General features: G+C 40.1%; 1 protein-coding gene across 2 annotated transcripts in view; it reads left to right on the top strand.

Moving 5' to 3' along the window:
- The window catches only part of bdh2 (3-hydroxybutyrate dehydrogenase, type 2), a 25,790-nt gene extending 1,933 nt beyond the window's left edge, over nt 1-23,857 (top strand). Inside the window, exons 1-10 of one of the 2 annotated variants that reach the window (XM_024443834.2) lie at nt 2,298-2,403; nt 10,389-10,491; nt 11,453-11,531; nt 16,830-16,926; nt 17,288-17,396; nt 18,858-18,918; nt 22,136-22,249; nt 22,685-22,743; nt 23,018-23,110; nt 23,447-23,857. In XM_024443834.2, the coding sequence (XP_024299602.1) occupies nt 10,420-10,491; nt 11,453-11,531; nt 16,830-16,926; nt 17,288-17,396; nt 18,858-18,918; nt 22,136-22,249; nt 22,685-22,743; nt 23,018-23,110; nt 23,447-23,500 (738 nt within the window). In that variant the 5' untranslated portion in view covers nt 2,298-2,403; nt 10,389-10,419 and the 3' untranslated portion in view covers nt 23,501-23,857. Of the gene's footprint in view, nt 1-2,297; nt 2,404-10,388; nt 10,492-11,452; nt 11,532-16,829; nt 16,927-17,287; nt 17,397-18,857; nt 18,919-22,135; nt 22,250-22,684; nt 22,744-23,017; nt 23,111-23,446 lie in introns of those variants that run through there. The other variant, XM_024443841.2, reaches the window with a different exon arrangement.

The following is a 23,857-nucleotide window of genomic DNA, read 5'->3' as shown; positions in this document are numbered from 1 at the left end:
TAGCTGTTATTGACAAAGAGGTTTGGAACTCTCTTTGTTATTGATCTATTAACCAATTTACCGCTTGGTGATCTCACCATAGAAAGCCAAAACTTCTGCACATGCAAACCTGCTGATTAGAAGGTCCTGTGTATATTGTATTTCCAAACAGCAACTAACACTGATCAAATTCTGTCACACTTTTACAGTGTTAGTTTCATCAGCTGTTGTACAATATGAAAAAAAATGAATTTTCACTGCACCGGTCTTTTAAAATATTACTCAAACTGTGCAGCACCTAGCTCAAATCAACACTATTGATCAAGCAGTTTGTGAGTGGTATTGTGGTTCAGTTTTGTTGTATTTCTGCCCCTGCAGGAGTAAAGGGAAATGATAGAGTAGATCTAATCACAAAGGGTGCAGTGAAAAATAATATAGTGGATCAGTTGGGTAGAGGTGTGGTAAAAACATTGATTAAAAAAGACTGGGTTGGATTGCTGGCAGAGACAATGGGATTTGAGTAGTAAGGGGAGACATTTCTATAGGATAAGGACATCTGTACGGGAGGTAGTGTCATATAATGGTAACAGAAGGGAGGAAGTTGTCTTGTGCAAGATGAGATCTTACGGGATTAAACTCTTCTTTAAGTTTATACTGAAACATGACACTGGAATGTGCAATGGCTGTATGATAGATACAACTTTTGAGAATGATTGATTATTGTGAAGTGTATTAGCAAGCAGGCGCTCCACGTTAAACGAATGGGGACAAGAGAGTTGAAATGTTCTGCTCTTAAGAAAAGGAGAAAGGAGTGATTACTGGGGTATTAGTAAATGTGAAAGTTGACCAACCGAAGGGGAAGATTCCCGGTGTTGGTGATGCTCGTCATTTGGTGCAATGTAGACCAGGTGTCGTGAGAGGTGAAACAGAAGAGCTGTTGTCTTTTGAGTTTTGATGTTGTCTTTTCCTGACAAAGTGATGTTAGGATATATAAGTTAATCTGTATGAGCTTTTGTGCCGAATACATTAAGTTGTTACAGGTGTCAAGCTTAGGGGCATGTGGCAGCAGTGTGTAGGAGGGAGGTTCCCACATGTGAGAAGTGTGCAGAAGGGCATGAGACAAAGAAATGTGTGGCATTGGGGAAAGTAGTGGTATGTGTTAATTGTAGTGGTGCCCATGGGGATGGGTATCAGAAATGTCCAGTGTGAGAGAGGCAGGTTGAGGTTTCCAGGGTTAGAGTGGTGCAGAAGCGATCCTGAGAGTGGTGTCAGTAGTAGATATGTACCCGTACAGAGGGATATGCCAACAAGTGATATATGCTTCAATAAGATTGGATGTTTAGCGTTTTATAGCAATGGTTATTAACCAATGGAACATAAGTCGAAGAAAATTGAGGGTGTGGTGGCAGCTGCATAGAGGTATTTGGGTGTATGAGACTTGGCATGAGAAGAGTTACAGGGTGTGTTGAGTGGTGGTGTGCACTCTTTTCAGGCTGTTGGCCCGAGGAAGGACTGGAGAGATTTAAATAGTGGAGTAGGGTGGTGGGATTTTAGTGAGTGTCGTGTATTTGTTGATTTATTTAGTTTTTTCAAGCAAAGTATAAGGGACTTATACTCCAGTCTAGTAGGAGTGCAACATGTATTGAATGCTGTTAAACCTCAAATAAGTAGTTTGGAACAGAGCTAAACAATTAATTTATTTAACTAGACAAGGCAGTTAAGAACAAATTCTTATTTACAAGATGGCCTACCCCAGCCAATTGTGCACCACCCTATGGGACTCCCAATCACAGCCAGATACAGTCTGGATTTGAACTAGGTACTGTAGTGATACTTTTTGCACTGAGATGCAGGGCCTTAGACCCCAGTGCCACTTGGGAGGCCCTGAGGTAAGAGGCTAGACCTGCTATCTCTTTAAGGTGCAGGTGTTACTTGTTTTTATAGCCTTTTTAGTATATTCCATCCCCTTTGTCACCCCATCTGTTTTAAATCAATATTCATACATTTTTGTATTACCTTTGAGTGTAGTTGTATTTTGAACTTATGTGTTTGGAGTGACTGCCAGCTCCGTCACAGATTTAGATTGGAGAGTTTGTTTGATAGGGTCAGAGAGGTTGGCCAGGGATAGGATTTGGATGGGGGATTAGTAAGGTTTGTAAGGCTTTATTTTATTAGAAATACTGGGTTAAGTAAGATAATGTGGTGATAGAGTTATAGGATGTGTTGAGTGGTGGTGTGCTTTCCTTTCAGGTAGGTGGCGGTGTATGCACTTTTCAGTTGGTTACGATCCACAAGTGCACATTTTAAAGAAGAAGAATCAGCTCGCGAGCTACTTCCTTCTACAGAAGCCAATAAGAACTTAGTAAATGGGCACGAGGCATCTCCTGACTGAAGTTCATGGTCTGTTGTAGTTGCAGAGCGTTAGTAAGTTATTTCAAAATTATCCTACAAAGTTATGTTTGCCCTGTCGAAACAGCATGTATCACTCATATGAATAGTTAGATATTTAATTGCAAATATAACGTTATGTAATGAATCTCCGTTGCACACGTTTGCTGTGTAGATCAATATAGTATTTGCTTGTAACAACAATTTTGCACGCTCAATAGTTAAAACAAAAGAGTATGATTCTAGCTATTGAATTAACTTGCAAATGAATAACAAAGTACTATAGGAAAGTGTTTTTTAAACTGCGAGGAAATGCCATGGTAAAAAAAGAGATGAGGTTGACATGCCTTCAATTCTTGTCAAACCTAGCCCAATATGGTACTAAAGTAGCCTAACATTACTCCTTAGTCCAAGGACCTTACCTCAGTTTCTAGATGCACTATGCAGAAATCGCGCAGCCATTTCCTGGTTGCTAAAATCTAATCGTTTACCTAATCTCAGTTTATGTAACTAACAAGAAAGTACAGTAACAAAGTAAAATCTTTGAAATGGTTTCATGTTGCGTTTTATATTTTTGTTCAGTATCTAATTTCCATCTATAGTTTGATGCATGTAGATTCTCTTCTGTCATAACTTGTTGCCCCAGAAGACGAAAGTAGTGCTCACCAGAATGTCTTACATCGATGAAATGAATGCATTAGTAATCTAATTGACACCGGTAAAGTTGTACGTTTTGTTTAGGGACCGGGGGAGAACGCAATAACTCCAAAACAGTGGAAAGATGGGTCCTGTGCAAAATGGCCAAATGTCATCAGTTTGACCAGTTTTAAGGAAATTTAAAAGCTGAGAAAATGAAGAAACATTTCTGATTAGACTAGCTACTTGGACTGTTAGTTTTGGGTGCATATTTTGTGGTTGAAATACTGTCTGCTTCCATAAGTGTCAAATATAACACATTACACGCAGATTCATATTTTCTCTAGAGATGCTGAAAGAAAGAAATCGTATTTCTCCACTCATGTTCCTGAGATAATTAACATTTGTATAGTTTTACTGCAAGAAATGCATAATTCTGCTGGAGTTAATATTATATTACGCTATGTGAGAGGTTGTAGGCCTACAGTCAGTGTCTGTATTTCAGTTACTATTCCATTTAACCCATATAAACTTAAATGAGTATTCTGCAAAGGGTGGCTACTTTGAAAAATCTCAAATATATTATAGGAAATAGTAAAAATAAACACCTACTCATTCCAGGGTTTGTCTGAACTTTTGACTGGTACTGTATATATGCGCACATCTCAGTGACCTAATCCATTTCGGAGGCCTAGACTAAAAGCCAATTTATGCTTGATCTGAAAATGTGGTCGGAGGCTCCATATGGAGGGTGTGACGCATTTGCTGAGCCTTCAAAGGCATGCAGATGCCAAATCGAGCTCCGTACCGCATCGCTATGTGCTCCCAAATGTTCTAACAAAGCAGAGGGCTCTGTATAGCTCCGCATTGACATGATTGGATCCTGTATGAACACAAACTCACTTTCTTGACAACAACTCTGCACTGCTCAGCGAAGCATGAATGCCCTGACTTCTACTGAGGCCATATCACCTTAACTGCTGCATGGCCAATGCAGATGTCAGATTGAACATGCACTCAGATGCACAATGCACTTCTCTCTCCAGAATGTGCTCTCTCCCGCCAATTTGTGCACATTCATTGTTTCATGACTTCATTGTGTGAATTTTTGCATTTGAGTATTAGTGTATATCAATTCCCTATTACACATCACCAGTAGTGCATTTACCGTTAAACCCTATAATTTCTAATCTACAATGTTTGTTACTTTGCTTACCATAATTTATTTGAATGCATTCAATATTATTATTCCAGTCTTCCCGGTCTCATTGTCTGAGTGGACACATTGTATGCAGAGTGCACAACCTATGCTACACCTGTGAGAAACAAGTTTTGGTTTATTTCATTCCATTTATGAGTTTTGTCAATTTAGTCATTGTCTTTTGTTTGGACCTCTCCTGTCAATGTTGAGTAAGGACGCGCATACATAGAAGTAGGCCTATTGGTACCTGGCCTGAGTGCAAATGTAGGCATATAAATGTGCACATTTGGGCATCTAATATTTCTGATTGGCTTAACGCACCACCACACACTACCTGTGAAGCTTCTCAAAGTAATGTTTTCTTTACCTCAAAACAGCAAGCAAACAGTATGTTTTTACATCCATTGATAATTACAATAGTTCCTCAATGTATTTGAAAAATCTTTCCAGCTCTCTCCCTTTTGATAAATGTCATAAAATAAGTTACTTATTAGTGCTTGACTTGGACTGAAATAAGTCCCTGAACTCATTTTGGGTGCTGGCACTGTTTATTTAGATGCAGGAGCTCCACAATACTTTTGAACTAATATTCTATAAGAGTAACAGCAGTAGACAATTTGAGGTGCCGGTAATCAGCTCCGGTGAGCTCCTGCCCAAGTCAAGCACTGCTTCTTATCCCTTGCGCAAATAGCCTACAGTTGTCTGTCCCGATCTAACTGGTGCACAAAATCTGAGGGCCCAGAATATTTATTCAATGTTGCAAGTTCCCTCGTGCAAGCTTTGGGCTGGACCCAAGTTAATAGTTGATACAATATTTAACATTTTGTTACACATGGCCTGTTTTTAACTATGTGATTTATAAGATATTTATTTTTGTCAGGATATTTTCTACATCAGACTGCAAGTTTTTAGTTGTTGGCAATAGAAGTAACTTTTTGGGTTTGTGTCATTTGGATAGAATTTTGATTAACCACATGACAATGAATATGAGATATGAAGACGTTCTAATAACTTTTTCACAAAATTTGCACATGAACACCATAACTGGCATACAATTTCTAACGATCTGCAAGATAAATTGAAATTCAAAATGAGAAAGGTTGCAGATTCCTTGTGTAGCCTATTACTGGCAACTTCAGGAGAGTGATGGCAGAATCTGCAAGAGCGGAAGGAGAATAGTTGGTTGAGGATTAAAAAAAATATATATCTTCTGATTATCTAGATCTCTGGCGCCCTCTTGAGGTATTTGACTTATTTAATCAAACCTCAAAGCATCAGACAAGCTCAATGTATGTAGTTGATTTTATTAAAACACATAGGGTGTCTATCAAATCGAGGCTATATACAGGGGGTACCAGTACAGAGTCAATGTGCAGGGGCACAGGTTAGTCGAGGTAATATGTACATGTAGGTAGAGTTAAAGTGACTATGCACAGATAATAAACAGATAGTAGCAGCACTGTAAAAGGGGGTAGGGGGATGATGACAATGCAAATAGTCTATGTAGCCATATGATTAGCTGTTCAGGAGTCTTATGGCTTGGGGGTAGAAGCGGTTAAGAAGCCTTTTGGACCTAGATTTGGTGCTCTGGTACCACTTACCCTGCAGTAGCAGAGAACAATGTCTATAATTAGTGTGGCTGGAGTCTCTGACAATTTTTAGGGCCTTCCTCTGACACCGCTTGGTACAGAGTTCCTGGACTGCAGGATTCTTGGCCCCAGTACTGGGCTGTACGCACTACCCTCTGTAGTGCCTTGCGGTCGGAGGCTGAGCAGTTGCCATACCAGGCAGTTGCCATGCAACCATTCAGGATGCTCTCGATGGTGTAGTTGTAGAATGTTTTGAGGATCTGAGGACCCATGCCATATCTATTCAGTCTCCTGAAGGGGAATAGTTTTTGTTGTGCCCTCTTCAGAACTGTATTGGTGTGTTTGGACCATGATAGTTTGTTGGTGATGTGGACACCAAGGAATTTGAAGCTCTCAACCTGCTCCACTACAGCCCTGTCGATGAGAATCGGGGCGTACTTGGTCCTCTTTTTCCTGTAGTCCACAAATGTCTCCATTGTCTTGATCACGTTGAGGGAGAGGTTGTTATCGGTGATCAGGCCACTGTTGTTTTGTCTGCAAACTTAATGATGGTGTTGGAGTCGTGCCTGGCTATGCAGTCATGGGTGAACAGGAAGTACAGGAGGGGGCTCCAGTGTTGAGGATCAGCGTGGCAGATGTGTTGATACCTACCCTTACCACCTGGGGCGGCCCATCAGGAAGTCCAGGATCCAGTTTCAGAGTGAGGTGTTTAGTCCCAGGGGCCGTAGCTTAGTGAGATTGCGTCATCTGTGGCTCTGTTGGGGTGGTAAGCAAATTGGAGTGGGTCTAGGGTTTCTAGGATAATGGTGTTGAACTGAGCCATGACCAACCTTTATAAAACACTTCATGTCTACAGATGTGATTGCTACGGGTTGGTAGTCTTTTAGGTGGGTTACCTTGGTTTTCTTGGGCACAGGGACTATGGTGGTCTGTTTGAAACATGTTGGTATTACAGACTCAGTCAGGGACAGGTTGAAAATATCTGCGACAACACTTGCCAGTTGGTCAGCGCATGCTCAGTGTACACGTCCTGGTAAATCGTTTGGCCCTGCGACCTTGGGAATGTTGACCTGTTTAAAAGGCTTACTCACATCGGCTACAGAGAGCGTGATCACACAGTTGTCCGGAACAGCCGATGCTCTTATGCACGCTTCATTGTTGCTTGCCTCAAATTGAGCATAGAAGTAATTTAGCTAGTCTGGTAGTTTCGTGTCACTGGACAGCTCGCAGCTGTATTTCCCTTTTGTAGTCTGTAATAGTGTGCAAGCCTTTTCACATCCGAGGAGCGTCTGAGCCGGTATTGACGCTTTGCCTGTTTTATGGTTCGTCTGAGGTCATAGTGGGATTTCTTATAAGCGTCCGGGTTATGGTCCCGCTCCTTGAAAGCGGCAACTCTACCCTTTAGCTCAGTGTGGATGTTGCCTGTAATCCATGGCTTCTCGTTGGGGTATGTACTAGAGGTCGACTGATTATGATTTTTCAACGCCGATACCGATTATTGGAGGACCCAAAAAGCAGATTCCGATTAATCGGCCAATTTCTTATATTTAATTTTTTTTATTAATGACAATTACAACAATACTGAATGAACACTTATTTTAACTTAATATAACACATCGATAAAATCAATTTAGCCTCAAGTAAATAATTAAACATGTTCAATTTGGTTTAAATAATGCAAAAACAAAGTGTTGGAGAAGAAAGTAAAAGTGCTATATGTGCTATGTAAGAAAGCTAATGTTTCAGTTCTTGCTCAGAACTTGAGAACATATGACAGCTGGTGGTTACTTTTAACATGAGTCTTCAATATTCCCAGGTAAGAAGTTTTAGGTTGTAGTTATTATAGGAATTATAGGACTATTTCCCTCTATACCATTTGTATTTCATTAACCTTTGACTATTGGATATTCTTATAGACACTTTAGTATTGCCAGTGTAACAGTATAGCTTCCGTCCCTCTCCTCGCTCCTCCCTGGGCTCGAACCAGCAACACAACGACAATTAGCGCACGCTAACTAGATAGCCATTTCACTTCGGTTACACGAGCCTCATCTCGGGAGTTGATAGGCTTGAAGTCATAAACAGCGCAATGCTTGACGCACAACGAAGAGCTGCTGGCAAAACGCAGAAAAGTGCTGTTTGAATGAATGTTTACTCGCCTGCTTCTGCCTACCACCGCTCAGTCAAACTTAGATACTTGTATGCTCAGTCAGATTATATGCAACGCAGGACATGCTAGATAATATCTAGTAATATCATCAACCATGTGTAGTTAACTAGTGATTATGATTGATAGTTTTTTTATAAGATACGTTTAATACTAGCTAGCAACTTACTTTGGTTTACTGCATTTGTGTAACTGGCAGTCTCCTTGTGGAGTGCAACGAGAGAGAGGCAGGTCGATATTGCGTTGGATTAGTTAACTGTAAGGTTGCAAGATTGGATCTCCCGGGCTGACAAGGTGATAATCTGTAGTTCTGCCCCTGACCAAGGCAGTTAACCCATCGTTCCTAGGCCGTCATTGAAAATAAGAATGTGTTCTTAACTGACTTGCCTAGTTAAATAAAGGTATAAAAAAATATTTTGGCAAATCGGCGCCCAAAAATTCTGATTGTTATGAAAACTTGAAATCGTCCAAAATTAATCGGCCATTCCGATTAATCGGTCGACCTCTAGTATGTACGCACGGTCACTGTGGGGACGACATCATCGATGTACTTATTGATGAAGCCAATGACTGATATGATGTACTCCTCAATGCCATTGGAATATGTTCTGGGATTCTTCCTGTCTGTGCTAGCAAAACAGTCCTGTAGCATCAGCGTCATCTGACCATTTCGTTATTGACCGAGTCACTGCTTCCTGCTTTAGTTTTTGCTTGTAAGCAGGACTCAGTAGGATAGAATTATGGTCAGATTAGCCAAATGGAGGGCGAGGGGGAGCTTTGTACACGTCTCTGTGTGTGGAGTAAAGGTGGCCTAGAGTTGTTTTTTTTGTGTTTTTTTTTTTTCTCTGGTTGTACGTTTAACATGCTGGTAGAAATGAGGTACAACGGATTTTAAGGCCACCAGGAGCGCTGCCTCGATTAGCGTTTTCCTGTTTGCTTATGGTCTTACTCAGCTCATTGAGTGCGGTTTTAGTGGCAGTATCGGTTTGTGGTGGTAAATAGACAGCTACGATAAATAGTGTGGTCTAAGCTTATCATGAGATTCTCTATCTCAGGCACAAAACCTAGAGACTTCCTTAATATTAGATTTTGTGCACCAGCTGTTTACAAATATACACAGACCGCCAACCCTTGTCTTACTGGAGGCGGCTGTTCTATCTTGTCGATGCAGCGTAAACCACTCCAACTGTATGTTATCCATGTCGTTGTTCAACTATGCCTCGGTGAAACATAAGATATTACAGTTTGTAATGTCCCGTTGGTAGGATATTCTTTATCGTAGCTCGTCTATTTTGTTGTCAAATGAGTTTACGTTGGCTAATAGGACTGATGGTTGAGGCAGATTACCCACTAGCCGTCGGCTCCTTAGAAGGCACCCCGACCTACGTCCCCCGATATCTGTCTCTTTCTCATGCGAATTACAGGGATTTGGGCCTTGTCAGGTGTCTGAAGTAAATCCTTTGCGTCTGACTCGTTAAAGAAAAAATATTAGTCCAGTACAGGGTGAATAGTTGCTGTCCTGATATCCAAATGCTATTTTCGGTCATAAGAAACTGTGGCAGAAACGTTATGTACTAATAACAAACAAAAAAACGCACACAATAGCACAATTGGTTAGGCGCCCGTAAAACGGCAGCCATCTCCTCCGGCGCCGTTCTATCACTTTATGGAAAAATACAAGTTTTTAAGAATTTCAACCAACCGATTGGTTGAAAGAACAGACGACTTTTGGTTGACCAAGATTTTAATTGTTGGGGACAACCCTAGCACCTTTTTCCCCACTTCTATTGAATAAAACATTCTATTATAAAGTCATACAAGTTTTACTGTGCATGAAGTTTCAAATGCATTCTGTCATTACTAAATGTGTAATGTGATAGGTATTTTGACATAAAGACAAACATTTAATGAATAAAATATTGAATCAGTCTTCATCAAATGAAGGGAATGATACAATCTTTAGTAGAAGGGAATCTGATTTAATTGGTCCTCAACTCGCAGCTCAGACATCATTCACGAAAAATGTTGATAGCCCTGAGTTAACCTGGGCCAGAGTAGTTTATTTCTGGATTCGTTGCCATAGACATTGACCTGGCTAAAAGGTGAGCCACTTTCGTGGTGCTGGTTGTCCCGAGTTGAACTCCGATTTGACTAAAGTTACCTCGCTAACTCGAACCAAGTACGTAGTATAGGGCTTTGGGGTGTGAGAATACCTGCTGCAGCTGATAATGCAATTTTACCCAACCAATTAACATCTTTCACACACAAACATCAAACATTTCACAATAATAAAGCATTATGTTGCCTAAATGTGTATTTAAGAACATTCCACCACTGTTTTTGGGTAATAAATCCACCATGGCAACTTCAACTCTACCTTGACTGTGATCTTAACAACAATAATGACATTGTTTTTGTTCATATGCAGAATTGCCTGTAGAATTAAACACTGCATCATCATGGGCCGCCTGGATGGGAAAGTCATTGTGTTGTCAGCAGGAGCCCAGGGCATTGGAAGAGCTGCAGCCATTGTAATATTTACTTAATTTACCATTCACTACACAGCTAGGCTACATTTGCTAAAGAAGTATACACTGAGTGTACAATACATTAGGAACATCTTCCTAATATTGGGTAGCACCCCCTTTTGCCTTCAGAAGACCATTTAATCGGGGCATGGACTCTACAAGGTGTTGAACGCGTTCCACAGGGATGCTGGCCCATGTTGATGCCAATGTTCCCCACAGTTGTCAAGTTGGCTGGATGTCCTTTGGATGGTGGACCATTCTTGATACACACAAAACTGTTGCGCATGAAAACCCAGCAGCGTTGCAATTCTGGACACACTCAAACCAGTGCGCCTGGCCCCCACTTCCATACCCCATTCAAAGGCACTTAAATATTTTGTCTTGCTCATTCACCCTCTGATTGGCAAATACACAATCCATGACTCAAGGCTTAAAATGACTTCTTTAACCTGTCTCGTCCCCTTCATCTACACTGATTTGAAGTGGATTAAACAAGTGACACCAATAAGGGACCATAGCTTTCACCTGGATTTATCTGGTCAGTCTGTCATGGATAGAGCAGGTTTCCTAATGTTTTGTACACTCAGTGTAGATATGGTGAATTTGATTGTTAAGGCTCTCAGAAACACCCTCTGACGGGGGTCGGCAACAAGCAGCCCACTTGCCAAATTCGTCCTATTAGCAATTTTATTAGGCCTCCCAAAGACTGTAACCAGGAATTCCATTCCAAACTATTCACACAAATGGAGACCTATGTGATCAGGTCTCAATTGAGGTATGATATTTTTGCATCTATTTGGGTTTACTTGCAGTCAATTTACGTGGCTAAACCTAGTTGCCTACCCCTACTCTAAGACTTGTACAATGATGTAAAGTATTCATGATGTATTAATTTGAACATTTTACTGATATTGAGTGAACTGTAAATAACCATGAAAGTAATATTCTGTCATTTTAACTGTAGGCCTTTGCCAAAGAAGGAGCTCAAGTCACCGCAACAGATATCAATGGAGAGAAGCTGAAGGAACTGGATGGCCACCCTGGTACAGTTTATTTTTGTTTACTACCTTTCAATTACTGGGCATCCTGAGAATTAAGATGTGCCCTTCATTCATATCAAATCTTAAAGACATTAGTTTGAATGCAATACCCCCAGTACACCCCAATGAATGTTCCTGTTCTATAGAGTCTATAGTCCTTCTATAGAGTCCTGCCACTGTTTTGGTGAACTGCTGAGAGATGGGGCTGGAGAAATGTAACTACTCTCAGGTTCATAGAAGGAACTATGTGAGGACTGACCATCCGTGATATCAAAAGTATAGTTTTAACCATGTTTGTTTACAAATTACATTCTTTACAAAAAAATTGTAATATAAGCTTATTTTGGGTTCTGATGGGGTATCTATATTATACCGTGAGCCACAAAATTGCAGTGGGATGGATCTCCTACAATTTTGCTTACATTTTCTTCATTTTAGGCTCAAAAGAAGCCTGTCATCCGGTGGAAATGCAACTGGCCACTTTGTTTTGAATTGCAGTCTCACATTTTCTAACTTTTCTTTAGACATTATTATACATTTGAAAGGGGGTAAAGAGGGGAGATAACCTGGAAGGGTTAACTCTGGAAAAAAAACCTGGTCTCTGGCGGGGAGTTGCATATGTGATGAGCACAGGGAGAGATACCACTCAGCCATAGCTCTGCACACCCAGTTAAATTTTAAACCATAAAATTGTTCAATATTGCAAACACAGGGTGATATTTTTACATGAGCAAATGAACCATAGCGTTTTAAATAAAAGGTAGCTTATTAGCAGCCTGAACTTGTGCTTTGCAGTGGGGGCTATTGGGTGAACGATTCTGTGATGGTTCCAGTCCACAAAGATGAAATTACATTGAATTGGATTGGAAAGTATAAGTTTATTAATTTAAAAGTGCAAAATTGATGTACCATTTGCAGATTTCCCCTTTAAGTTATTAACACTTACCTTTTGAGGATAGCAAAACCCAGGTATTTTCAAAGGCTACATTAAAACAATGTCCATGGTTTAATCTCTAACCATACTGTTTAGGTGTAATGGGTAGTTGTATTTTTTTTAGGGGTTATGAACTGCTGTTATTACAATACATTCCAATGCTTAAATGCATTTCTATGACACATGTGCAATGATCACAGTACATTACCCAACCATGCCTATGTTTGAGGCATGGGTGTTTAGTTATGGTAGATATTCCTCCCAAAGTGAGTTACTTAAAGGGGACAGTGTACCGCTTTCCTTCCGTGCACGTTCATCTTCCCACACTACTAATGTATTAAATAGATGCAGCGCGATCTTTTTCAAATCTCGCGATTTGGACACGAAGTGCCTATGTATGGTTCATACATGCATTATATACCATCTGGTGTCCTGTCCTAGTGGATAAAGCTACCTAAGCTACTCAACATTTCATGCCTGTGCCCTACGTGTTTGTTCCTTCCCATTTGTGGCTGCGCTCTGAAGGTACACTGGGTTGCCCACATGCTTAGATATTTTGGATAACAGCGAAAATAAATGGATAAAAGGAATGCACCAGAATTTAGAATGCTGCCGATATTAAAGTTATAGTATATCTATAGTATACAGATTTTGGATAATTAAATACTTATCCAAAATGTACCAGCCATGTACCAGCCTGTGGGCCTGAAAGTAAAAAGTAAATAAATTATATTTGTGTGTGGGGCTTTAGCTGGGATTGTTCTTTAGAGTCAAGCATATATGTCAAGGCCCCAATTGTTCCTTGATTAGCACCATTCATTCTCGCTGTTGATAATTATGTTATAACGTCTAATAGTAACTGTATCCACTTTAAGAAACATAATATATGCAAAGCATTGAATATTTAAATTCATGCACTTCTAAATTAATTTTAACTTTGCCCCAGAAGAATTTAACTAAAGGGCACTCCCACTTAAATACAGTGTGCGAACAAATTTAACATTTTATAAATGAATGGTTCGGATTACGGGATGCCAAGGTAATATTTTTCCATATTCTGTTCCAGTTAAAGGGTTGTTCCGAATCAATTAGATCTGTGGAACATACTTTTTTTTAATGGCTAGATCATAATGAGCTTTCCAGAAGTTGATATATTTTTGAGATCAGTTATTTCGGGAGCCCAGAGTTTTATTTATAAAACCAATAATTGGATGGTTCGGTAGTTTGGTTTCCCAAGGGACTCCATAAGCCAGTGTAGCTGACCTAAGTTGTCAACATAGAAAAAAGGAGTTGTCTGATAATGTGCATGTATCTTTCATATCTTGGAATGTTCTCAAACTATTACTGTCCATGATATCGGTAAGTGTACTGATTCTACATTTGGACCAAAGGCCACCCTCCAAATCGCAAGGCATTATTGTGAAATATTGGGAGTATGGCCATGCCATTTTGATTCCAACTGAAATTGTTTTTCAATTTTTCGGCAAATAGAAATTGTGTTAGCAATAATGGGACCAAAGCGTGATATAGGAGACACTATACTAAGAAAAATCATGTCTAAACCAATTTAGGATGGGGCAAAATGCTCGTGCCTGGAAATACAATTTAAACTTTCCTCCGGATAATCCTCCTACTTCTTTACTTCTGTAAACTACAGAAATTCAGCCGTGACAATATATTCATTTTGACTATAATGTGCTGGTTAAAGCAACTGGGTTTATTAAAGTTTTTTTAAAAAGTAAAAAATTAAACCTTTTTCTCCCCAATTTCGTGATATCCAATTGGTAGTTAGTCATGTCCCATCGCTGCAACTCCCGTACGGACTCGGGAGAGGCGAAGGTCGAGAGCCATGCATCCTCCGAAACGTGACCCTGCCAAGCCGCTCTGCTTCTTGAAACACTGCTCGCTTAATCCGGAAGCCAGCCGCACCAATGTGATAGAGGGAACGCTATACAACCTAAGACCAAAGTCAGCATGCATGCGCCTGGCCCGCCACAAGGAGTCGCTAGAGCACGATGGGACAAGGACATCCCGGTCGGCCAAACCCTCCTCTAACCCGGGCGACACAGGGCCAATTGTGCGCTGCCTCATGTGACACAGACTGGGATGGGACCCGGGTCTGTAGTGACACCTCTAGCAATGCGTTGCAGTGTCTTAGTCCGCTGCCCTTCTCGGGAGGCCCCCTGTTAAAGTTTCTGCCAATGGTTTTATCTAAGGAAGGAAATGTATATGGGTTTTTCTATAAATAATGGGGCCAATATGTGACATTGTGATCAACATTTGTAAATGGTTTGAAACTATAAAATAACGATTTTCATGCAGTTCCACTGGTGTACTTGCAAATTGGCCCATAACTCCACCTGTACAGCCTAGGACTATACATCCTTTAAGTGTTGTTCATACAGACATTTACAAGTCAAATTCAAGGAGTTTCAGAGACCTTTTCAACCACTTAATGGTAATTCAAGGACCTCAATGTTATATAATTGTACATATATAGGGCCTAATACACCCCCAACTTTAAGAATATATTTTTTTTTTTAGGCCTTGCCAGTGTATTGATATTTAAACAGTGGTGGTCGGTGCCGTTTAAGTTAAGGGAGGATGATACTTTTGAGCATGGCCTTATTTTTATTACAGCATGTTGGATGACAATCATTCATATTCCATTCAATGTAACATCGATAGGTTTAGGCTACTACATGATGCTCAAATTGTCCCACCAGCTATCATGAGGTTGCTACAACCTAGCCTATAGATGAAAGTTTACAACATAGTTTGTACATACACCTTAGCTAAATACATTTAAACTCAGTTTTTCACAATTCCTGACATTTAATCTTAGTAAAAATTCCCTGTCTTAGGTCCGTTAGGAACACCACTTTATTTAAAGAATGTGAAATGTCAGAATAATAGAGTGATTGATTTCAGCTTTTTTTTCCCCCGTCACATTCCCAGTGGGTCAGAAGTTTACATGCTACCAAATACTAATTGAGTGTGTTTATTTACAGACAAGAAAGATTATTTCACTTATAATTCACTGTATCACAATTCCAGTGGGCCAGAAGTTTACGTACACTATGTAGACTGTGCCTTTTTTAAACAGGTTGGAAAATTCCAGAAAATAATGTCATGGCTTTAAAAGCTTCTAATAGGCTAATTGACATAATTTAATGGTGCACTTCACAAAATAGATGGCATCATGAGGCAGGACAATTATGTGGATTTATTGAAGCAACATCTCAAGACATCAGTCAGGAAGTTATAGCTTGGTTGCAAATGAATCTTCCAAATGGACAATGACCCCAAGCAATCTTCCGAAGTTGTGGCAAAATGGCTTAAGGACAACAAAGTCAGGGTATTGGAGTGGCCGTCACAAAGCCCTGACCTCAATCCTATAGAAAATATGTAGGCAGAACTGAAAAAGCGTGTGCAGCAAGGAGGCCTACAAACCTGACTCAGTTACGCCAGCATTGTCAGGAGGAATGGGACCAAATACACCCAACTTATTGTGGGAAGTGTGTGGAAGGCTACCCAAAATGTTTGACCGAAGTTAACCAATTTAAAGGCGATGCTACCAAATACGAAATGAGTGCATGTAAACTTCTGACCCACTGGGAATGTGGTGAAAGAAATAAACGCTGAAATAAATCATTTCCTCTACTATTCTGGGATTTCACATTCTAAAAATAAAGTGGTGATCCTAACTGACCTAAGACAGGGATTTTTTTTACATGTCAGGAATTGTGAAGAACTGAGTTTAAATGTATTTGGCTAAGGTGTATGTAAACTTCCACTGTAATTGATTCCAACATTTTAAATAGACCCTAGGAGGAATACTGTCCCATCCAGGTGATGTGCCTTTATTCATGCTATTCAATGCTCTTTTGAGTTCGAGAAAGGTGGCTTCCTCTGTTGAGAGAAGAGTTTTTAATTATTTTAGAAAAATACTTAGTTTTGCTTGGTATGGATATACAATCAGAGGTTTAGTTATTTATAGAAATAGAATCTTAGATTTATTATGGTTGTGATGATAATTCCCCTGTTTTAGTAGTTGCTATATTAGCTCATTGCTCATTACTGCATAGCTTGTTGGCCAGTAAACGACTGGGTACCGTGGAAGTAATGTTTGAGTCTTACTCGATGGATGGTAAATTCGTCTCTATCTTATCAATAAAATGAAGTTCTGTCTTGATTTTGGAAAGCGTAATAGCTACCTGGTCTGAAAAGTGTTTGTCGAGAACTCTCCAACACAGTTAACATTTCCAAATCTATGTAGAACTTTTAAAATCTAGACACATCACTTCGCATGACCCAGCCCGCATCCACCTATGGTTTTTGTGGCTAATCTGACGTATATCTCCTAGGTATCAATACTAAGGTGGTGGATGTGACCAAGAAGGACCAAGTGGAAGCGCTGGCCAAGGAGTTTGACCACATAGATGTGCTGTTCAATGTTGCCGGGTATTTTTTATGTTTTTTCCTGTTCCTTTTTCACTTGTATCTTTTTTATATATTTTTTGAAGGATTGAGTCAATTATATCAATGACACACTGAATTAATTAAAGTCAGATCAGATGTGTTGTACCATCACACACCATTTTCCAAAAGGTGCCCCCTGTACCAAAGTAGCTAGGGCACTGTCTACATTTTATTTTGTGTAAACCAGAAATTATTTGTCTTCACATTTTCCCTCTCCACGTAGGGAACCTGCACAATTTCAACAGGTCACATTTCACACTTTTTAAGACTGCAAATACAATTTAAAGGGTTACTTCGGGATTTTGGCAATCCAAAATTGACCACTACCCATCACCCCTCCCAGGTTTGTCCATCACGGCTCCATCCTGGACTGCGAGGAGGCGGACTGGGACTTCACCATGAACGTCAACGTCCGCAGCATGTACCTCATGAGCAGGGCTTTCCTACCCAAGGTGACCAACCATCCCGCCACTTTACTCCACCGACCTCTGATCCCAGAATTAAGGAAGACACAGTCCTCCCCATATGAATTTCAACTGTGAAGCTACAGTGCCTTCAGAAAGTATTCATAACCCTTGACTTATTTTACATTTTGTTGTTACAGCCTAAATTCAGAAACAGTCCTGTAGTTTAGCATCTGCTTCATCTAACAACTTTTTTGTATACAGAGTCACTGGTGCTTCCTGCGTTAATGTTTGCTTGTAAGCAGGAATCAGGAGGATAGAGTTGTGGTCGGATTTACCAAATGTAGGGAGAGCTTTGTGCGTGTCTCTGTCTCAGCTATTCATTTTCTTTATCAATATCTATTTTTCAAATCTACAAACAATTCCACTTTGACATTATGGGGTATTGTGTGTAGATCAGTTACCCAGTCTAATACATTTTAAATTCAGGCTGTAACACAACAAAATGTGGAAAAAGTAAAGGGGTGTGAATACTTTCTGAAGGAACTACATTTATTTTATGCCAACATTTTTTATTTTAAATTAAATTAAATTATGAATTTAGAAATGAAGGCACTATGTATGAAGTGTGTTTCTCTCCGAAGAAATCAAAAGTATTTGGATAACTTCACTTATAGTTTGTCAAGTAATCCAAAGTATTGTATTCGATCCTTATGGTGGATCCCTTGCACACAATGACTGCATCAAGTTTGTGACACTAGGTGCCTCCCGAGTGGCATAGTCTAAGGCACTAATCGCTGTGCCACTAGAGATCCTGGTTCGAGTCTAGGCTCTGTCGCAAACGGCCGTGACCGGCAGACCCATGGAGCAGCGCACAATTGGCCCAGCGTTGTCCGGGTTAGGGGAGGGTTTTGTTTGGGAGTTGTAGCGATGGGACAAGACTTTAACTACCCATTTGGATACCACGAAATTGAAAAAATATATAATAATACAGGAAAATAACTTAAATGTTTCTAAATACGAGTCATCGGATTATCTCTCGTTCCATGATGGGTATATAGACAGGGATTTCTGTAATGTAACATTTGAGTAATTTAGCAGACTCTTATCCAGACCAATTTACAGGAGCGATTAGGGTTAAGTGCCTTACTCAAGGGCACAGACAGATTTTTCACCTAGTCTACTCTAGGCTACCTGCCAGGTTCTGGATAAAATTATGTCATAGCCTACATACTGTAGATAAAAAATGAGATGTCTGCTCACTGTTTTGCTGCTGCCAAACAACCTTTTAATAAAGCTTTTGTGATTAAGATTTATTTCAAAGCGGTCTCACAAGCCAAACCCTTCATCGATTGTTTTGACTACTTTGCGAATGCATTGGCCATGACCGTGTAGGGGCATTCTTTTTGTAGTTACTGCAGCAGATATTGTAGTGGAATTGTATTTTAAATTGGATCACTTACTTGGATAACACTGTCCTGTTGATCAACAATTTTTTTCTCAACTCAGATGTTGGCCAAGAAGTCTGGGAATATCATTAACATGGCGTCTGTGGCCTCCAGTATAAAAGGTAAGGATGTTTTTTTTTTTTTTTTTTTTTTGTAATACTGAACAAAAATATAAATGCAACAAATTTGTGCACAACATTTGAAAGAAGATTTTTCTGCGTATGGAACGTTTGTGTACAGGGTTGGGCAGGTTACTTTCTAAATGTAATCTGTTACAGTTGCTTGTTACTTGTCCAAAATTGTAATCAGTAACAACTTTTGGATTACCCAAACTCGGTAACATATTCTGATTACATTCTGTTACTTTTAGAGTTCTTTCCCCTTAAGAGACATTAGAAGAAGACAAAAATGTATGTTACCAATTAAACGGTATATATTGCAGGATAAACCAATGTTAAAGTTTACATAGCTGGCCATATATGGATGTAAAATTGTACTTTATGGGTTGGTTATGTGGGCTTCTTCTAACCCATCGCTTTCTACTAATTATAACAATATGATTTAAATTATATCTTTACATTAAAAACCAAAGTCTATCAGAATTCCAATAAATATTATACCCCTTGATCTTCAAGAATGGGACTTGGAAATATGGAAGTATAGATTAGTCAAATTGTTTTACCTGAGCATAACTACTCTGTTTATGATTTTGTTGTTATGGAGGACTGAATGGGCTCATTGATTCAAGTTGAAAAATAACTGCTGCGTTCATGGAATGGCATTCTTTGAGCACTACTGAAAGTGCTATTTACACTGGGAAAAGAAATGCCATATGTTTACTTTTTTGTTGGTGACAACAAAATATCTTCATAATATGAAGTTGTTTAAAGGGCAAATCCACAGATGAAACAGTAACATAACGGTCGCCCCGCCTCTGTTTTGGTAAAAAGCTGAGGGATGGGACTGGATAAATGTAACCATTCTCAGATAATAGACAACTATGGATGCAAGGACTCACCATCCATTATATCAAAATGATTGTTTTCACCATGTTATGAGGCTACACAGTGTTTGTTTATGTTTAAAAACATTGGAGAAAAAGTAGCTTATATTTTGGGTTTTCATGGAGTGTGACAGTTGAACTAAGCTCATGAGGCATTTATAAGTTATATTCCTCAAGTGTGTGTGTGTGTACACACTGGTCAAAAAAATAAAGGGAACACTTAAACAACACAATGTAACTCCAAGTCAATCACACTTCTGTGAAATCAAACTGTCAGCTTAGGAAGCAACACTGATTGACAATAAATTTTGCATGCTGTTGTGCAGATGGAATAGACAACAGGTGGAAATTATAGGCAATTAGCAAGACACCCCCAATAAAGGAGTTGTTCTGCAGGTGGTGACCACAGACCACTTCTCAGTTCCTATGCTTCCTGGCTGATGTTTTGGTCACTTGAATGCTGGCGGTGCTTTCACTCTAGTGGTAGCATGAGACGGAGTCTACAACCCACACAAGAGGCTCAGGTAGTGCAGCTCATCCAGGATGGCACATCAATGCGAGCTGTGGCAAGAAGGTTTGCTGTGTCTGTCAGCGTAGTGTCCAGAGCATGGAGGCGCTACCAGGAGACAGGCCAGTACATCAGGAGACGTGGAGAAGGCCGTAGGAGGGCAACATCCTCCAGCATGACCGGTTTGGCGGTGGGTCAGTCATGGTGTGGGGTGGTATTTCTTTGGGAGGCCGCACAGCTCTCCATGTGCTCGCCAGAGGTAGCCTGACTGCCATTAGGTACCGAGATGAGATCCTCAGACCCCTTGTGAGACCATATGCTGGTGTGGTTGGCCCTGGGTTCCTCCTAATGCAAGACAATGCTAGAACTCGTGTGGCTGGAGTGTGTCAGCAGTTCCTGCAAGAGGAAGGCATTGATGCTATGGACTGGCCCGTCCGTTCCCCAGACCTGAATCCAATTGAGCACATCTGGGACATTTCTTGCTCCATCCACAAACGCCACGTTGCACCACAGACTGTCCAGGAGTTGGCGGATGCTTTAGTCCAGGTCTGGGAGGAGATCCCTCAGGAGACCATCCGCCACCTCATCAGGAGCATGCCCAGGCATTGTAGGGAGGTCATACAGGCACGTGGAGGCCACACACAGTACTGAGCCTCATTTGGACTTGTTTTAAGGACATTACATCAAAGTTGGATCAGCCTGTAGTGTGGTTTTCCACTTCAATTTTGAGTGTGACTACAAATCCAGACCTCCATTGATAATTTTTGTGCTATTTTGTTGTCAGAACATTCAACTATGTAAAGAAAAAAGTATTTAATAAGAATATTTCATTCATTCAGATCTAGGATGTGTTATTTGTGTTCCCTTTATTTTTTTGAGATATATATATATATTAGTCCAAAAATGGATGTCGCAACTACATATTGCCCCTTTTTAAGTCTATCAAATGTGTGCGAGTTTGAGGATGTGTCCATTAGGCCTATGAGTTTTGTTTTTTTAATCAGACCCACTTTTATTTCATAGGTTGTGATCCACACTATGCAGCTGTTGCAAGAGTGCATTTTTCACTGGCTGTCCACTGGTTTAAAAAACAATGATTGGTGGGCAGCTTAATCTTCTTGAATTCAACCATTATTGGGTTCAAATACACATTTGGATTCGTGAACGGACATCCACAACAACCACAATTCATGAGGTGCAAATAGCTAAATGAGAGAGCAGCAGTGTGATTCAGATCAATGCGCTATGTAGATATCAATAATAAGTGATATCCGTATCGCCGCACACTACACCTTACCATCCTTTCATCAAATTGGATAGTCATTGAATGGCGACAGCAGTCGCACCATTGGAAGCCATAGCTTGGACTGTAGCCTACAAAAGCCTATTCCTGGTCTTTTCCTGCGATCCATCAAACACATTTGGTGTCCTCATAGTGGTCTCTGACTTGTGGTCACACTCACTCAGGTGGAACAAACTTAAACTTGTGCCTTTTTTCAATGCTGATTTGAATGTCATTTAGAAACAGAATTGCCAAAGATTTTTTTTCAGCGAACATCCTTTCTGGATTTAGAAGTAATCGTCTAGTTTTTCAAAAGTATCTGTAATCTGATTACAATATTTTAGCTGGTAACAGGTTAGTTATCGTTTTTTTGTAATCCCTTACATGTAATCCGTTACTCCCCAACCCTGAGTATGTATTTATGTATGGTAATTCATCATGAACATCCAATGAAATTTGGTCACAGTCCATGTCTACTCTATCCAATCCTCTGACTATGTATTTAGTCAAGCAAAACCTGTGTGGTTGCGTGTGTTCCCTCCATAGGTGTGGTGAATCGATGCGTGTACAGCACCTCCAAGGCTGCTGTCATTGGGCTCACCAAATCTATAGCAGCCGATTTTCTCGAGCAAGGCATTCGCTGTAACTGCGTATGCCCTGGTAAGCACTGCACCCTACATTCCTTGTGTAAAATCTGATTAACATGCCTTTTCTTTTTAATCATACCCTAGCATGACTCAGGAATGGCATGATCTGTGTTAGATTATAACACAAACACTGCTTACAGGCCCTGCTTACAGGAATGCTACACTGGACAGGGAACTTTGGCAATCATGATACGCTCCCATTTATTTAAATGAAACCTGGGCATAGGCCGTGTGGCTCTGCGAGTGGCTCGCGCTGCTCAGCTTAAAATTACGCTCTGGTTATATTTTCAAGAATTTAACATGCCGCTCACACCAAAGACAAGTTCACAGTACAGAGATATCTCCCTGTGAAAAGTGTATTGTTTTTGTTTAATCATTGTGATGTACCATACACTGTATAAAGAATAGTGATTATGTGCTAAATGTAAGTGTCCTCTCTGCTAAACAGGGACCGTGGACACCCCGTCTCTGAGGGGGAGAATCCAGGCTCAGCCTAATCCAGAACAGGTACTCTCTACCTTCCACAACTACTGTCACATTGTTTTAGTGTATAACAGGATAGCCTCAAATAAGCTCACTGTGCACCATATGTCTGTGCATTAATTGATAAATAAATAATAATTTACAGATTTGTCAGTGTTGCATGTACGAAGTACCAACGCTGACTAGATTCGATGGCTATTTTACGTTGCCCTTTTAACCCACCGTGGGAAACGTTCCATTAGGAAGATGACAATAGTAAATATATTTCTACGATCTTTGTCCTGCTTCATCTCTGCAGGCCCTAAAAGACTTCATGGCGAGACAGAAGACGGGACGAATGTGCACTGCCGAGGAGGTGGCACACCTCTGTGTCTACCTGGCCTCAGACGAGGTGAGCGCATTCATGGTCTGCAGAGCCCACAGCAACACCAACAAAAAGTATCTGAATGTTGGGTTAATGTTTTGTTTTTGTTACCGTGCGTTAGCATGCCACTGGGTGCTAAATGACAGCTGATGTAGCCAGGGGTTTAGTTTAGTTCTTCAACAATTTATTTGAAACATCTGTTAAGCTAAGTTATGACGTTGTCGCCCTTATGACTGCTTCCAAGAAGGCTCAAGGTCATTGGCCACAGATAAAATGACATTAAATGATGTTATATGTACAGTAGATTTGATTGGACTGATCATGTCCAAGTAAAGTGTAACTGTTTATTCCACCTCCCTCTAGTCTGCCTATGTCACTGGAACTGAGCATATCATTGATGGAGGATGGAGGCTCTGAAGAACCTACAGTACAGAGCACAAGGAAGCTCGAGAAACCTGCCACGAGTTACTGTTAGTTACAGTAATAGAAATTTCAGTGGCCTATGCCTTATGTTATGCCAAAATCTTGATTTATTTTGAAATCATGTTTTTTCATCCATTTTTCATGAAGTGTTTGATTATGTGGTGTACATTCAATATAGTCTCTAAGAATAATGACTTCTGGTTTCCTTGTTTTGTAGCACCAATAGTACCTCGTAAGTGTACAATAATATACTGTAATCAACTAGTTTTAAACACCCATCTCATTGTACATGTGATTTTGAGCTCATTGACACAATGATTACATATAGCTAATAAACACAATGCAATACTT

This window comes from Oncorhynchus tshawytscha, linkage group LG02, assembly GCF_018296145.1.
Source record: "Oncorhynchus tshawytscha isolate Ot180627B linkage group LG02, Otsh_v2.0, whole genome shotgun sequence".
NCBI classification, from domain to species: Eukaryota; Metazoa; Chordata; class Actinopteri; order Salmoniformes; family Salmonidae; genus Oncorhynchus; species Oncorhynchus tshawytscha.
The sequence above is the reverse complement of the archived record's forward strand: the minus strand, read 5'-3'. Positions and strand labels throughout refer to the sequence as shown.